Here is a 17,021-nt window from a genome sequence, read left to right as displayed (position 1 = left end):
ATGTCAGTAGGAAATGACCTCCCAGCAGCTGCCCCTTGCCCTACAAGCCTGGTGATGATGTCACAGGGAGTAATAAAAGCTGTTTCTTACTACAGGAAAAACAATATACTGTAACATGCTCTAATTGGGGAGACTGAGGATTTGGAGGTAAATTTGGGTAATGTCAAGACACTCATGTTAATGTATATTCCAAGCCTAATTTTTTTTTTCATTTTTGAATTGAACAGGGGAGAGTTTAACCTGCTACCCTTTTTGTATCATCTGTGCTACATTAGGGAGGTTCCTCTACAGTTCTTGTTGTGTAGACAGAAAGTGAATGGTCTGGAGTTGTGAGCAAGGTGCCCCAGGGCTCTTTCCTTGGACCAGTTCTGATTAACTTTTTCATAAACAATATAGAGGTTGGTATAAATAGTTCAATCTCAATGTTTGGTGATTTTACAAAGCTAAGGAGAGCAATAACTTTACAACAGAATATAGTAACTTTACAAGAAGATCTAGTAAAAAAGAGGACTGGGCAGCTATATGGCAGATGAGGTTTCATATTAAAAATGTAAAGTAATGCACTTGAAAGCTAAAAATATGAATGCAGTTTACTTGCTAGAGGGAGAATCTCTGGGGGAATCGAGAATGAAAAAAGATCTGGGGTCCCAGTAGATCACAGATTCAGCAATAGCATGCAAAGCCAAGCTGCAGCAAGCAAAGCCAGAAGACTATTAGCATGCATTAAAGTGGTAGTAAACGCAGCCTAAAAAAAAATTAATTAAAAATCCACTGCAAGATGATGTCATAACTTGCTAAAGTGCACTGCATACTAGCACATCATGAACGACTTTCCTTAAAATGAAGCCCTCCAGCGGCGTGCTGTCACCTCTGCAGAGGCTTCCATCTTCTGTCTTGTCATTACAGTGTATGGGTTTGGCAACTAGCAGGCTAGCTGCTCAAAGCTGTCAAATCCAGTAGCAGGAATTAGTAGATTCCCGCCACTGGAATTTGCACCATGGCAAAACGCCTAATGTGAATGTACCCTCAGACAGTTACTGATAGTCTAAATGATGTGTCCACATATTTTTGGGAAAGATCTGCTAGATGAACCACACAAATGATGCATTACTAACCTGCTTGTAATATGGATAAATCACTCAATAGACAATGGTAGCTTTGGTGAACGATAACCTCTTTCTGTAGGACAGTTGTTTGTATGTCTTGTGAACAACTCCAGACACTTTTTTTTTTTTTTTAGTTTGAGATACAGTAGAGAAGCATTACATTTCTGCCAGGTTTTCATTTCTGGGTTTAACCTCAATGGAAAGGACTTCTTTTCAGTTACTGTGACATCCATGCAACTAATGAGATGTGCATTACTCTCCGGGACAGAAAAGCACAGACCACAATAAAGATTTTGCCAGATCGCTGCCCACTCTGCCAAAATTAGTTTTTATATATGACCCTTTTGGGGTTTATCCGAGAGAAAAAAAAACAAGTTTGGTTGGAGTTTGGTTTTTAATAAATTTTTTATGGCTTTTTTTTAAATTTACAAATAAAGCAAATAATGTTTTTCCATTGCTCTGTGACATAGCTTAGGATAGTTCGGTTATCCATCTTGAGAGATGCCTCTTCTAAACAAACAGAAAAAAGGAGCTGCAGTTCAATATCAGTATTACAAAGTAAGAGAGGTTGAACACATAAATAAAACAGAACAAAGCATGTCTGCAGACTATTGTCTTATTGTTCCAATGGGATAGGTAGTCATAGACGTCCCAGTGTGCCACCTAGTATTCCCTCTGCATACTGTTTCATTACTGTTGCATTACGTTGTGTTCAACGTGTTTGGCCATGGTAACAATTTCTTGAGCATTGTAAGTGTGTAATATAAGGGTTTCTATTGAATAAAGATTTTTTATATACTTATCCCCTTCAATGTGTGTATTAATGTCTGAAATGAGGCCCTTTATAGTGACTTTCATTAGACTTAATCATTATTGAAATGAGGTGATATGAAATTAGGTGACATGGCCCTGCTGTTACATTTAGGTATGACACATCCAGGGGCGGACTGACCATTTGGAAACTCGGGCACTGCCCGAGGGCCCGGGGTCAGTAGGGGCCCCATGAGATGCCCCTGGTACCTTTTTCATAGGCTTTTTTAAGTTTGGGCAAGGACACAGGGGCCCCATGATCCCCTATTGCCCGGGGGCCCCATGAGTTGTCAGTCCGCCCCTGGACACATCACATTCCTACTATGTCACGTGACACTGAAATCACAATTCAGCATATTTTTATTTCCAGTTGAATCTTGGCAGTCTGATATGGAAAGAGTATCGCCAAATATTTATTTTCTGTAGACATATTGGGCTTTTTTTTTTTTGTAACATTATCTATGTAAATTGTGGGAATCATTACCATGGGAGTTTCCAGTGTAATTAACTGGTTGCCTATACTGGGAAATTTTTTTTTTTTTATGCAAAAATTAAAATTTTGGGCTTTTTTATGTTTGAAAATGAAACAACTGATTTTTTTTTTTTCAGAGGCAGCATGTGTACAAATACTTGATATATTCTTCTGTTATCATATATCAGTCATTTACACCTCTAACAGCAATAATGACTTTAACACTAGAGATACTTTTTTATCCCTATTTAGGGGTAAACTTCAGGAAAATACACTCTCATACTCATCATTGACTACTTACATTACATTGCTGCTAACAGATACACAAATGTGTGGATGATGTGTCCTGCCAACCCCCTTCCTTTTATTTTCTTTTACTTTATGATCTTTTCTTGTTATTTCCAAGTGTAAGCCAATTTACTGTATTGGAAAAATGTTCAGAACCACATGGTTTGTAGTCTTATTCCCTCCCTATTGTCAAAAAAATCAAAATATGTAAGGAGCTGTTGCTCTTTCAAAATTAAAAAGGGCTAGATTACTAGCCCAACACAACGCTTAAGGTATCTCCATGGTAAGGGGCCAGCAAGCATACAATATATACAAAACCAAAAAGTGAAGCCGTGCAAATAGCAAATAAATAAATATACGTATGCAAGCTACGGCACATAATGTCCAGGATACTGTACATTCAAATATCTCAATCAATACTAATATGCCGCTCTAATAGAAATTATGTGCAACACACATAATGAAATTAAATAAAGTGAATCATCAAATAAACAGTCTGTGCATATAATGTAAATGGTATCAAAAAGTCCAGCACCAACAAAAAAAACTTCAAATGGTATCAAAAAGGATCTCTGTGTATCATAACTTTCCTAATTGATGAAACACACCAAGCGTCTTCGCACCCAGTTAAGATGTCAGCTAACCAAAAAATGTGTGACTATCATGGAGAAGTCAGAAAGCTCTTGTGTGGAAGAAACTGCCTCTGCTATAATCCAAATCGGCACTCACATTTCTTCAAACAGATCCACCACAACTCATAATCCCGGAAATAATAAAATAGAGCACCGGACTCGCATAGTGTGAATTCCTTGAGGATGATTTATTAATGTAAAACGCTAAAAACATACAAGCTGATAAGTGTATACAGATACTTCAAGCCCCACAATGAAGTGTGAGAACATGCAAGGGAAACGTGGTGATGTCACTACCTTTGGTTCCACCCTACAAACATTTTGTCAAAAAAATTACATCAGGCGCCCGAAAGGACCTGACTAATCACCATCCTTTTAAATACCCAGCTATTAACTAGCACAGGCGACCAATCAAAAAATCATTGATGGACATAATTGCAATGCGCCATCTCGTGGTCTAATATAAAATTACAATAAAAACCATGAGGTTATCAGACATGTGTGACAACGCGCCATCTTGTAGTAAAATAACAAAAGACACATGAATATAAATTAAGAGGTTTAAATAGATTCCTGTGATCTTCCTTCATATAAAAGATGTTACATAACAAGACACTAGGAGGAGCACAGGAAATCAACTAAAACCGCATGTGGAACAACCACATCAGCACCCCTGCTGGTCAACCATCTAGTATTCAAGCAGCAATATTAAAAATTAAATATAATATGGAAAATAATATACACAATAATATAAAAAAATTGCACAGTAAAAAAATGTATTTTGAAAGAAAATTACCCAAATGTCCGCGAGATGACTTCTCAAATAGATAACTCACAATTGTAAGTAAGTTTCTGTGATCTTCCTTTACAGAAATATAAAGTTCATAGAAACAAATTCCCTACAAAGGCTAGCTCTAAAATGATGTGTTCCTTCCTACAAATAAAAGGGTCAACTATTATTGATGAATGCAATAACATACCACTCTTTATTGAGCCCATGGGTTGAGAACACTTTCAGGTCATATACCCACTTCATTTCTAATTGATATATTTCTCTTTTTACATAGCTTTCCCTCCAATGTGGTAAGTATTTGTTAATGTCTAAAAATAGGGTTCCAGAAGGGTCTTTGGTATGTACCTGTGCATAGTACTTGGATACACTATGATCTGGAAAGCCCTTCTTGATGTTAGCTACATGTTCTTCTAAACGTACACACCAGCCCACATATTGCAGGCCATAAGGGCACTGCAATAAACTGTGTAGAATATGATCTTAACATAGCATTAGATTGAAAAGACGTAGCTTTCCTACAACCCAATTTATTAATATGACAAATTGTACAAGGATAGAAGCCTTCCATATCCTGAAAGAAGCAAGTAATCAATGGGGGATCTAAAATATTGGGTGTCAATTTATGTCTCAAGAAGGGATACCTCTGAAAAGAACCTGTGGTCGGTCCAGAAGTAAAGGACCAAGAATACGACCAGTTTTTAAAACTGCCCAATGTCTCTTAAAAATATTGCTAATGGCATGATGTTGAGTAGAAAAGAGATAACCATAGAATAGGAAATATCTTAGCCATCAATGAATTAGAATTTGTATTTCTCTTCATTACTAATGCATCTCTATCTATATTTGTATTTGGGAAATCATATAATTTAAAGATGTTTCACTATATCCCTTCTCTAAAAAGTGAGACGTAAGGATTCCTGCTTGAGAGATATATTCTTCCACCCGAAAACAGTTACTCCTAAGATGGAGGAACTGACCTTGGGGGACAGATGAAAGCCAGGATTTTTTATGGCAACTATTGAGAAGAATATAAAAATTCCTATCAGTAGATTTAAAATATGTACTGGTAATTAAACAACCATCCTCAACCTTAATATTGAAGTCCAAAAAATTAATATGATGTTCATTCACTTCAAACTGTAATACTATGCCCCTATTGGCATCCCACAGGAGGAGGATGTCGTCAATGTACCTCCGTCACAGAACCAAATTAGGTTTGGGAAGGCTTAGATGACATCCTCCTTTCACTTGGCCATGAATACATTTGCAACTCCCCTACTCTGCAGATAATGCTGCCCTTGAAACCAGAAATAATTGTGGGTAGCAGAAAAGGATAAGAAATCCATAATGACATTTTTCTGTAAACCAGGGATGTATCATTCAAATTTAATTATTATTCTACAGCTTCCAGGCCCAACTCATGAGAATAATAGTATGCAAAGAGGACACATCCGCTGAAACCACCAGAAGTTCCTCTTTGTTCTGTACTTGTCCCAAAATATTAATACCATGTTTAGTATCTCTTATGTATGATGGGATCTTAATGACAAGAGGTTGAAGATAGTGATCTACATATTTCTCTGCTCTAGATGTCAATGTCGCCGATGACAGCGGCCAAGGGAATGGATCGGGTCCTTATGGACCTTAGGCAAATAATATACAGTATTATTGGCACCTTTGGAGCAGAAGTAATCAAATATGATCTTTCTTTTTTTTTTCCAGAATGCCCATATTGTATCCTCTAGTGATTAACCTAGATAGATCTTTTTTATATTTAAAAGTAGGATTGCTCCTTAATGGTGTACATGTGTCTGAATCTGACAAGATTTTATTAATTCTGTTTATCCAAGATAACAATACCTCCCCCTTGTCGGCGGGGAGGGTTATCAAATCCTTATTCTCACAAAGTTGTTTCATTCCATTTTGAAATCTCTTATCAACCTTAGGTTTAACAACAAATACATTTTCTAAATTCTTCAAAACAAGATAACGAAAGATACCAATAGAAGGTGGACATATCCCTGGGGGATTAAAGATGCAATACTCAAATTTGAATGGCTAATCGAATAAGCACTAATTAGTCTATTCGTCTTAGCAGGATTAGTCAGTAAATATCTTTTAACATTAATCTTTCTAATATACTTGTGAACGTTGATAAAAGTTTGGAATTTATCCAATCTTTTAGGGGGGGCAAATCCAACGGTCCAAAGCAAATTTTTCATCTGTCAATACAGCTTTGCTACGATTAAAAACCCTTGCTCCTTTTACACCTGCCTTCTTTTTGGACCAAATTCTCCTTCCCCCTCTGGTTCCTCTCTTCTTTCTCTCTTCTTTCTACACCTCTTTTTTTGGCATTGATTTGGGGTCTGAAAACCCCAATTTTGGGCTCTATTTTGTACCTGTTAATAATAAGATCCAGAGAATGGCCTATTTCTAGTTCCTTCATGGTGGCTCATTGATGGATAATTCTGATCGCCCCTGGGGTTATTCCTGTAATTTCTCATTTGACTATCTCAAAAGGGGCTACCATACTGAGTTCATGGCCCAGAGCCTCTATGATTCATGAGTGGAATATTGTCTCTATAGTCAGCATAATGTCTGAGAGAGGGGAGAATCCCTTCCCACCCGTTTCCCAGTATGCCTATAAATTCCAACTGAAGCACTCCTCCTGTGTTAGCCAGGTTGATTATAACCCCGATTTCTCAGTATGCCTCTACGTTCTAACTGGAGACCTTCTCCCATATTGACCAGGTTGGTTATGACCCTGATTCTGAACTGGGGGGTGATAGGTTGTAGTTGTTTTTGTCCCTTGTGGACCAATAATTGCTGACTCATCTATAGACTCATCATTTTTATCCATTGGATGATTTTGAATCATGCCTTGATCCGGGACCACGATGTCCTCTGCATACAACATCCCCCCTGCTTTGCTGATGATAAGTGGGGAACTGAATTTTGTTTTATTCAAAGGATAGTTTCACATTTTTTTAAAATAAATGCACCCATTCGTCAAAAAGATTAAAATCTGCATTTATTATTTTCTTGCATTTGAGCCTGCAAAGCATTGCAACTACAATCAATGGTTTGCAGATGGAATTCTACAGACCTTTCCTTCAGCTAACCTTTGGTTAGGGAGCTGGAGGAAGTATCAATGGACTACAAGTGCAGTGATATCACTGCACTTGTGCTCCATTGTGCTCCATTGAGAACAAACGTCTCTCTGCCACGATGGCAGATAGGACTAGTAGTTTTTGCATTCACAACTCTCTGTGAATAAATAATGCAAATGTGTGGGTGCTGCACCACTGCTGCACCAAATTCAAATTTGACAGGAGCCGGTGATGAGAAGAAGTTGGACAACCCCCACATTCTGTAAATGATATGAGGTGGAGGGGCAGATTGGGGGTGGGGGGCTATGGATCATGTTTAATGCTACATCCTAAATGTGGGTGTAACATGAAACATGGTCTGAAAGGCCGAGTTAGATTCTTAATGTAATTTGGAAGAAAGACTCCAAATTATTGACCTTGTAGTAACCCAAGGTCAGCTCTATGGACAGCACATGAGATGCTTCATCTTATCTTTTAGAAATGTTTCCAGAGTGGAACATGTCAGAAGCCATTCCTGGCTTCTCGATTTTCAAATACTAGTTTAATGGGTGTCATGTTGATTCAATGGCTTCAGTACTAACACATAACAAGTATGATGAGTGTTGTCTATACTTTGACTTTCTTGATTTGTATACTTGTCCCTAGTCAGTAAATTATAAAGATTTGAAGCCAAATGACTGCACAATAACCAGGCAGCTAGAATATTTAGAAGCAATGGTAGCCTTCATATTCTTTTCAGAAAATCAGTACACACTGTTCCAAAAAATCCAGTTCAACCTCAAACCTTTTATTCTGTATCTGTTCAAAATGTTTCACAAAATCATAGAAGTAAACCCTAAACGTCTGTGTTTGCTAACCCTTGAAGTGTACAGTATGCACTGGTGATGAGGAGAACACCCTCTTGTGCGGTTCGCGGTCAAATTTTTCTAACCTAAAAGTTCAACCACAAACTTCGAACCGGGACAGTTCACTAAGCAGTAGCTTACCGCATCTGAGTATGTGGTAAGATACCGCACAGCCACTAAAATACCACGAGTTATATTATCAAGTCATGTGGTATTTTAATAGTGAAAACATTCTTTAATGTTTCAGCTGTCAGTGGGTTTCCCCACTGACAGCTGAATGTAGAAAGAATCCCAGCAATTAAATGTTTTTTTGTTTTTCTTTAAATTGGCGTGGGCTCCCCCCATCCATACCAAGCTCTTCGGGTCTGGTATGGATTTTGAGAGGAACCTCCATGCCAAAATATAAAAAAATGGTGTGGGGGTCCCCTCTTAAAATGCATACCAGATCCAGGCCCCCTCCCATGTGAATGAGTATGGGGTACATGGTACCATTACTCATGCACAAAAAAAAAAGTGTAGTGTAAAAAATGACAGAAGACAGTCTTTGACAAGTTCTGTATTAAAAGCAAAATAAAAGAAATGTCCCCTGAAGTAGATCCAACATCAATCACGATGCCCATTGCCACTGCTGCCCCGAAAAAAGAAAAAAACTCCTTTCCTGACATTGACTCCTGTCTGACAGCTGCATTTGCCTGACATTTCTTAAATACTGTGATGTTGTCACAAGGGGCGGGGGTCACCCGATTGACATCACCGGGTGGCCCTGCCCCTTGTGCTGTCATCATGCACTGTAATTGTGGTCAGGTGCATTGCTTTGGCCAATCACAATGCAATTTCAGGGCACAGTGCATTGTGGGGCGCGGTGGGCAAACAGCCCACCGAATGCCCTTATCATTCGCGTGTTCACTAAACATATGAGTGGCCGATGTTTGAGTTGAACTTAATTGTTGCTGGCTGTGGCCCATCAAACATTTTCCTTGACATCTGCCCCAGAGGTGCAACAGAAATTGAGATGAAATCTTTACAAAAGACAACTGGACGATTTACCCTCACCCCTTGTTCTGGTGACAACTCTAAAAGTTTGGCTTTTCCATCGCTTTCTTTCCTGATATTATTTCCCAACAGAATAAAAAGACAGGGTGTAGCTCCCTAGTGGTGACACGGAAAGCAATAAAAACTTGAGAGGGGTTCTAATTCCTCTACACTTTTTCCAAAACTTAAGATGTTTTTGCATGCACATGTTCACAGTAAATAAAGAAATCATGTGGTAATAATGATAATAAATTAAGCAAGACATTGTGTGCAAATGATGTGTTGTGTCGACCTGGCTCATGTATTGGTAAATCAGCTGATGTTTTATATACACACTATGTGCAGGGTACAGATTCAGTGCATCTACAATAACATTCATCTTTTCTTGTCTTACAGTTGGGAAGACGTCTCTTATCACGAGATTTATGTATGACAGTTTTGACAACACGTATCAGGTAACCTATATTTTGAATTCCTGATTTTTAGAATCAATACATTGAATATTGTATAGTTCAAGATTTATAACCATTTATATAACTAGAAGCTCAACAGGGCATGTGAATTTTCCAGTGTCCTGATATAAAAGTGGATAACAAGGATGCTACTTTTCTAAATTTAAGTAGCAAATGCAGATCCTGGTTTAAAAAAGCTTTAGCAGAAAAGAAAAAGCCCTATGATCAATATATATTTTGAAAAAAGTAGGAAGAAATCTTTAACAATATTTCTAGCATTCTTCTTTTTAAAAAAAATGATTGTTTGGAGGTGGTCGATGAGTGACAGGTTTCCTTGTGTTTGCTATGGGGTAATAAGGTTGTATATTCTACGTAATATAGAAGCTGGTCTCGTCATCACTCAAAATTTGGCTTTAAGGGCTCGGTTATGCTAGCTTTAGGCTCCATTCACACTAGGGCTTTTTCTAAGCTCCTAGAGGCTGTTATCAGCGGGGGGGTTTTCTGCTTCTAGAGTAGTGCTATGTCCATGCACACTATTTTAGGCTAGTAACATTTTCCAAGCTTCAGCATTTAGGAGCAGAAAAAAAATTTTTTTTGTAGAGATTTTGGCAGTAAAAAACACTGAACGCTCCTAAATGCTACTAAAATGCTCTTAACACCATTTTTCTAGCTTTTTTTTCTACATGTGCTGTAAAAATGCTAAAAAAAGCTAATGCTCCCAAACGCTTCTAAAAACGCTGGCACAAAAACGCTATAATCAGCGTTTTTCATGCAGCTTTTTTGTTCTAGCATTTTTTGTGCTTATAAAACGCTTTTATGAATGGAGCCTTAAAATGTGGCATTAGAAATGCTTTTGTAAAGCACCCTGGATACCAATCAAATCACCTATCACTGAATAAAATGGTAAGCTTACAGTTCTGTTTACACATTGCATTTGCTTTGCTTCAAAAGTTATACTCCATGTTGCTTTCTTGGTGCTTCAAAGTGTCTCCAAAGCCTTCATAGGAGTCTATGACAAAGCTAGCTAACAGCACCTGCAGCTTTTGAGGGGCTTTTAATTAGAATTGGCTTCACTTTGTTTTGGAGATATTACAGGATGCCTTGGGAAACCCACAAGCTGGGCAGCAATGATGTCACTTCCACACATGCATGCGGGAGTCGCATCACCGCAGCACAGATCGGGCATGTAAACATTCGCTGAACTGCACATGTGCTGCTCAGTGTACGTCACAGCTGTCAGGCAGGAGGATGCATTTATGGCAGCAGAGATCAATAGGGTCTCTTCTGTCATAAATACCCTGCATTTCAGCAACTTTTTCAAAATTGACTTACTTCTTCTTAAATAACCCCTGTAGTCACAAGTACTGTGGAGTAATTCCTAAAGATTACAACAGACTCTCTAATGAGATTGGATTTGGTCGGCTCACAGCACCTTCTCTGTGTCTAGACTGGAATGCCGGCAGGATAACAAACTGCTACCAAAAGGAAGCAAAAGAAAATGTGTTGTGACTTCAGCACTTCTGTGGAAATAAAGTCTTTAAATGAAAAATAGCTGCCAGGTAGGCTTTTATTGCAAAAGAGATCCTGTATGTCTCTTCTGCAATAAAAACTCCTCTTCTGCCTACCCGCAATATTTCCCTGCAGTATACTGAGCCACACATGTATAGCTGGGTGTACATTTTTGGCATGCCTTAGGTGCCAGGATGCATGCTTACCTATGTTAGATAAGTCATCCTGAGCCAGCTAATCAAGATGGTCAAAGATGCTGATGCCAGAAGACCAGAAATGGTTTCAACAGTGGTGACAGAGCAGCAATGAAGATTACACCTGTCCAGGGGCAGACTGACAACTCATGGGGCCCCCGGGCATTAGGGGATCATGGGGCCCCTGTGTCCTTGCCCAAACTCAAAAAAGCCTATGAAAAAGGTACCAGGGGCATCTTATGGGGCCCCCTACTGACCCCAGGCCCTCGGGCAGTGCCCAAGTTTCCAAATGGTCAGTCTGCCCCTGCACCTGTCACATTGCTGGACAGTGACACTGTGGTAGGTAAGTGTGCCATAACCTGCAAATGTGCTGTGCATACTTGTACATTATGGCTTAAGCCATGTAGAGCCACTCTAGATTTTAGTATTTCTTTACAGCATGTGTACTGCTTTTTAGGTATATGAAAATATGGGAATGTCCATAGCCTGGCCACAGGTTCAATTTAAACTGCACTTGCCATTAGTGAAATAAGGGGCTATCATTACTGGCCTCCTTCAGAAAACACAAATTGCTAGCTTAATTGTCTTTCTTGAATACTTTTTCATCTCTGGCCCAGAACAATTATGCAGCCAATAAAAGTTGGATAAAAATGAGAATTCCTTATCTCTACTGTATGATTGTTCTGAGACATTGACTGAGAAAGTATTGAAGCCAAAACATCAGTATTGACATCTAAATAATAACCATTCCTTGTAGGAGAAATAAGCAATAGAATTCCTCATATTTGTCTTATGTTAGATTTCTCTCCCCCTCCTGAGCCCCAAAACTTAGTTTAACCCCATAAATTAAAACATTTATCAATATGAAACCCATCATACTTGCCTGCTGTGTGCAGTGGTTTTTCACAGAGCAGCCCCGATCCTCCTCTTCATGAGTCCCCCACCAGCGCTTCTGGCCCTTTCCCCTTACCAAGTGCGCCCAGAGCAAGCTGCTTTCTCTGGGGGCACGTGTGCGTGCTCGCTCCAGAGCCACCTCTATGTGTCTGTGGGGTACACAGAGCATGACTCAGTCCCTCCCCCACTCCGCTCCCACCTCACTGGCTATGATTTATAACAGTGAGCGAGACCTGGGAGAGCCGCTGCTTTCGTGCACATCGGTAGAACAAGATTGGGCTCAGGTAAGTATTAGGGGGGGCTGAATGGGGAGCTGCACACTGAAAGGAATTTTTACCTTCATATGCATGAACCTTGATTGCACATGAACCGTAACCTAACCTTAAAGTAGAACTATGGCCTTTCGTTAAAAAAATAATATGCTGCAGGTTTGAATTATTACGTTTTTCACTTAAGATAACTATACACCAGTAGAATATCCTTTGAATATTTTAACTTTCTATATGTTCATTTAATTTTCTTATAGCTAATAGGGTCAACTCGACAGTCGATTTCAACCGTAGTGCCGAACAAATATTGAAGGATCAGAATTAAAAAATGTTCTTGATTAAGTTAAATTCTAGCAGTGAATGTAGTTTTTGTTTGGGAAATTCTATTCTATTCCAAAAATATTAAAAACAAACCACATTTTGAAGTAATTTCAATCAAAATTCTTGAAGTCTCTGATGACATAATTGATTGTACTGATGAGCTTTTTCGTATGTACTTTTGTACAAAAATCTAACAGTGTATGGCCAGCTTTAGTCTCTCTGCAAAGTCCCAAAGATATCTGCTAAGCCCGCCAGTGAAGTCCACCTAATGCAGCTTCCTGTGATGGGGTGGCAACAGAGCTGTACTGTTGCTGAATTCAAAGTAGAGTTGCCACACTCATATAAGTGGTGCCTGTTTGCACAAAAACCGGATGAGAAAATGTTGTATTGTCACCGCTGACTGACAAGCTTGTAGCTTGTGGCCAAACCCAGTCCTGCCCACTGCATTCTGGAATGACAGCACCTCCTCTGTCGCTGAAACTCTCCCACTTTGAGCTGCAGTATCTGGGAGGGGAGCGTGTGAGACACAAATGAGGGAGTCTTTGGCTCAGTCTTGGAGACTAAAGCTGGCTATACACTGATTTCAATTAATGAATGGCCATCTCTGCTTGACAAAAGTTGATTGATCAACTTCCGTTAAAGAGACATGCTGAAAATTTTCCTTGATTGGTGGCTGCAGCCAACCAACTGAAGCCAATGATCAATGTATTTTGACATCAGTCATGTGCTCTGATGAACGTATGATGAAGTGATCCATGAAATCTGATTACAAAGTATATACATATAGTTTGACCTTTTATTTCCCCTACCTATCAATGTATGCTTACATAAAACAACTGAAGCACTTTTATAACTTTAGTTCACTTTCTTTTTGTTTTTCTATAGGCTACAATTGGAATAGACTTTCTGTCAAAGACAATGTACTTAGAGGACAGAACAGTGAGTATTTGGAGCCTCTTCTCCATATGTAGCTTCTACTAAGTCAGCAATATATACAGTACTTTTCTTTTAAGCCAGGTAAATAAATACAAATACATAAAAAGAAATTTCTCATGATCATGTAGGAGTGAAATGCTGCCTTTTGCTTTCAAAGCATTATGTGCTTTGACTTGTGATAATACCCAGCTGGTAGTTGCTACATCACCCGTATGCTACAAGCCATTTCCAGGAACACATGTGATGGGAATGTTCTACTTGATATTTTTGCATTTAAAAGCATATTTTGAGCAGTGCTGTGTTCGAATAGAAAAGGTTGTGTTTAACTTTAATGTCTGTCTACACAAGCCCTAAGATAGAAATTTTAGACAGATGGTTTGAAAGAGGTCTGAAGGGGGCAGTCTACATCAAATTTGAATAACCTTCCATAAACTGAGTTGGGGCCTACAATATTGTGTATTAGTGACATACAATGGCCCAGCAGTCTTTTCACCTTATCACTTTCCCACTTCCAGCTGTGTAACTCCAGATGCATAATTAACAAAAATTATACCTAAGGGCTGGTTCAAACCACATGCAGTCCAGTGCATTTTTTTTCTGCATCAAAACTGCATGGATAGTAGGTTATATGGTTTCCAATGGCATAGTTCACACCAGTGAAGTAAATTCCAGAAAACATAGGTAAAACATGCTGCATTTTTTTTCTGCACTGAATTGTACTGGAAACATGCAACAAAAACACACCAGAACACACATGAACATATCAAAAATGCACTGGAAAGCACACTTATTAAAGTTGGAGAAAAAGAGTTGAAAATTGCACTGGAATGCATCAAAAACACACCAGAACGCATCAAAAACGTGCATGCAGAAACGCATCCAGAATGTGTCTCGACTGCGATTCTATGGTGTGAACTGGGCCTAAGGGTAAGTTAAATCCAGCCACTGCATTACAGTTCAACAGCTGGTGGGTGATGCAATCTGGCCAGATCAGCGCAGTGTGCAGATCTCAGTGTATCCCATTGTTCACTTTTTTTTAATGAACTGTATTGAAATGGCACAGAAACATTTCATAAAGTTTAAATGACCCCGTGCCTGCTGGCCTGCCACATTTTTTTCCCTGAACACTACCCACACACCACCACAATGCAGTGGTATGAACTGAGCACGTAAGGAGACAAGGTATTTTGCCTTGCAATGCGGTGGGACTGTGCTGGAATATCTGCCCAACGAAGTCCACTGCATCTGAACTTCCCTTGAGGTATGTACTGCAGCTTACTCTTGTCTCATTGAAATGACACCATGGTCATTGGTTTACTGTAGACAAGCCAAATAGGTTTCAATAACATTGAATTACCATTCATCAGATGAACTGAAAAAAAAATCATATAGATGAGCAGTAAAGGAAAAATTTAGAAGTGAAGTTGTGTTTGGTTTACTACTGGTAGATTTCTCAAAACCTTTATAACGGAAAACCTTCATAGCATCATTCACAAGATGGATATACTGCACTTATACCATTTTCAGCTACATTTGGAGAAGCAGACAGAGCTTGAGGCAACAAATGGGGAAATAGATAAGGAGTTGATTTACTAAAACTGCAGAGTGCAAAATCTGGTGCAGCTGTGCACAAAAACCAATCAGCTTGCAGGTTTTATTGTCAAAGCTTAATTGAAGAAGCTGAAGTTAGATGCTGATTGGCTACATGCACAGTTGCACCAGATTTTGCACTCTACAATTTTAGTAAATCAACCCCAATGTGAGTTTGGGGAAAATGAGTAGAACTGATAATAAAACATGCCTTGGGAGATGAGACAATTATGATAAACAAGACCTAGAAAGACCGCAAAATTGGTGGAATAATTGGGGAGCTGTCATGGTTGGAACCATCAAGGATAAAATACTAATTATTGTTAGAAATTCTGTATATAGCCTTACAGAACAGACAGTGCACAGTCCACATGTGCTTTTCTGCTTCACTGCAAGAAGGAAACAGGAAACTTTATGCAGAGAGTATACCATAGATGCAGCTACAAACTTATAAACACTGCCATCTACTGGTTAAAGAACATATCTCTACTGAATATGGATGTAGTTGTTGCTCAAAATACACTAACACTATATTCCAACAGTTATTTGATTTTAACTGGCTTGATTTTGTACTGCCCTTAAGCACGTTAGCAGTGTGACCTTAATGGCAGGAGGCATCTACTGCCTAAACACTATGGGGGACATTTATCAAAACTGTCTTATGTTCTTATCACTTCTTTTTTTTTTTCTAATGCAAGTTAGGGACACAGTTTATGTTTTCTGTAAACAGGTTGTATAAATAATTAGTCTCTGTCTTAACATACACTGTATGTGAATGTTTAAAATGTTGGGGCACAACTAAAAATAGTCAGGCTGGCCATATGAGCATGTAAAACTAAATCTGTCACTGTGGTTGCAATAGAGACTCAAAAATGAATGCCAACATTTTATTTGCAAATTGCACATGATTTGATACACACAAATACATTAATAGATGTCCCATTCTGTTTTTTTCTTTTTTCAACGTGGCCAGCAGTTTGCAATTTGCAATAATGTAAAGCTTTCACTTTCCCAAACTATACCTACTGTATTTACAATATTTTGATATTCTTTACATTATAAATGAAAGCTTAATAAAATGTTACATAGACATTATAACGTTTTGATGTAAGGATCTATTTAGCCAAAGACAATGGAGTCTATAAAATCATTTAATTTGTTTCATCAAATGAAATTAAGGATTTCCTGACACAAAGGGGAATTCTTGGCATATGTAATACCTCCATATGCTTTAGCTGGCAGGATTGAGTGCTGTGCTAAAGTCAGGGTGCCAAATAACAAAAGGCCTGCCCTATTTGTACTGTAACTGGGAGGAAAAAAATTGTTGTAACAGACGGTCTACAGGGCTCAGGCACCGCAAGCTGAAAGTTAATAGTATAGGTCCAAAACAGTTCACCGTCTTGTTGGTCTTACTGAATTATGCAGGAATCCATACTAACTATATTGGTTCCAGCTATGTTTAGAGTTTTGTAAACATAAAAGTTGACTTACATCTTGTTATAGCTTACTGCACATGTTGTCTCTTCCTTAAAATTCATTCGCAAAAATCCCAAGACATATTTAATTTCTTTTGCAATATTCCTTGCAAAAAAATATTTAACAATATGCTGTTACTAAGAAAGAGACCCCTGCCTCACGGGGACTTAAAATGCTAATAACCCCAAAGCAAACATTAATTATATTGCAGCTTACCAATTCTTAGATGTGATGGTTGCATTAGTTTTCTTTTTTAGACTTTCTTTCTATTATTTTCACCTGGAGATCTAGC

At 38.6% G+C, this 17,021-nt stretch overlaps 1 protein-coding gene across 1 annotated transcript in view; it reads left to right on the top strand.

Moving 5' to 3' along the window:
- RAB6B (RAB6B, member RAS oncogene family) overlaps window positions 1–17,021 on the top strand; it is a 68,825-nt gene that overhangs the window by 27,938 nt on the left and 23,866 nt on the right. The window contains exons 2-3 of the mRNA XM_089671222.1: window positions 9,485–9,543; window positions 13,613–13,666. Of these exons, the coding sequence (XP_089527348.1) occupies window positions 9,485–9,543; window positions 13,613–13,666 (113 nt within the window). The remainder of the gene's footprint in view (window positions 1–9,484; window positions 9,544–13,612; window positions 13,667–17,021) is intronic.

The sequence above is a fragment of the Staurois parvus genome, unplaced genomic scaffold (assembly GCF_062004578.1).
Source record: "Staurois parvus isolate SC_StPar_1 unplaced genomic scaffold, SC_StPar_1.0 ptg000102l, whole genome shotgun sequence".
Classification (NCBI taxonomy): domain Eukaryota; kingdom Metazoa; phylum Chordata; class Amphibia; order Anura; family Ranidae; genus Staurois; species Staurois parvus.
The sequence above is the reverse complement of the archived record's forward strand: the minus strand, read 5'-3'. Positions and strand labels throughout refer to the sequence as shown.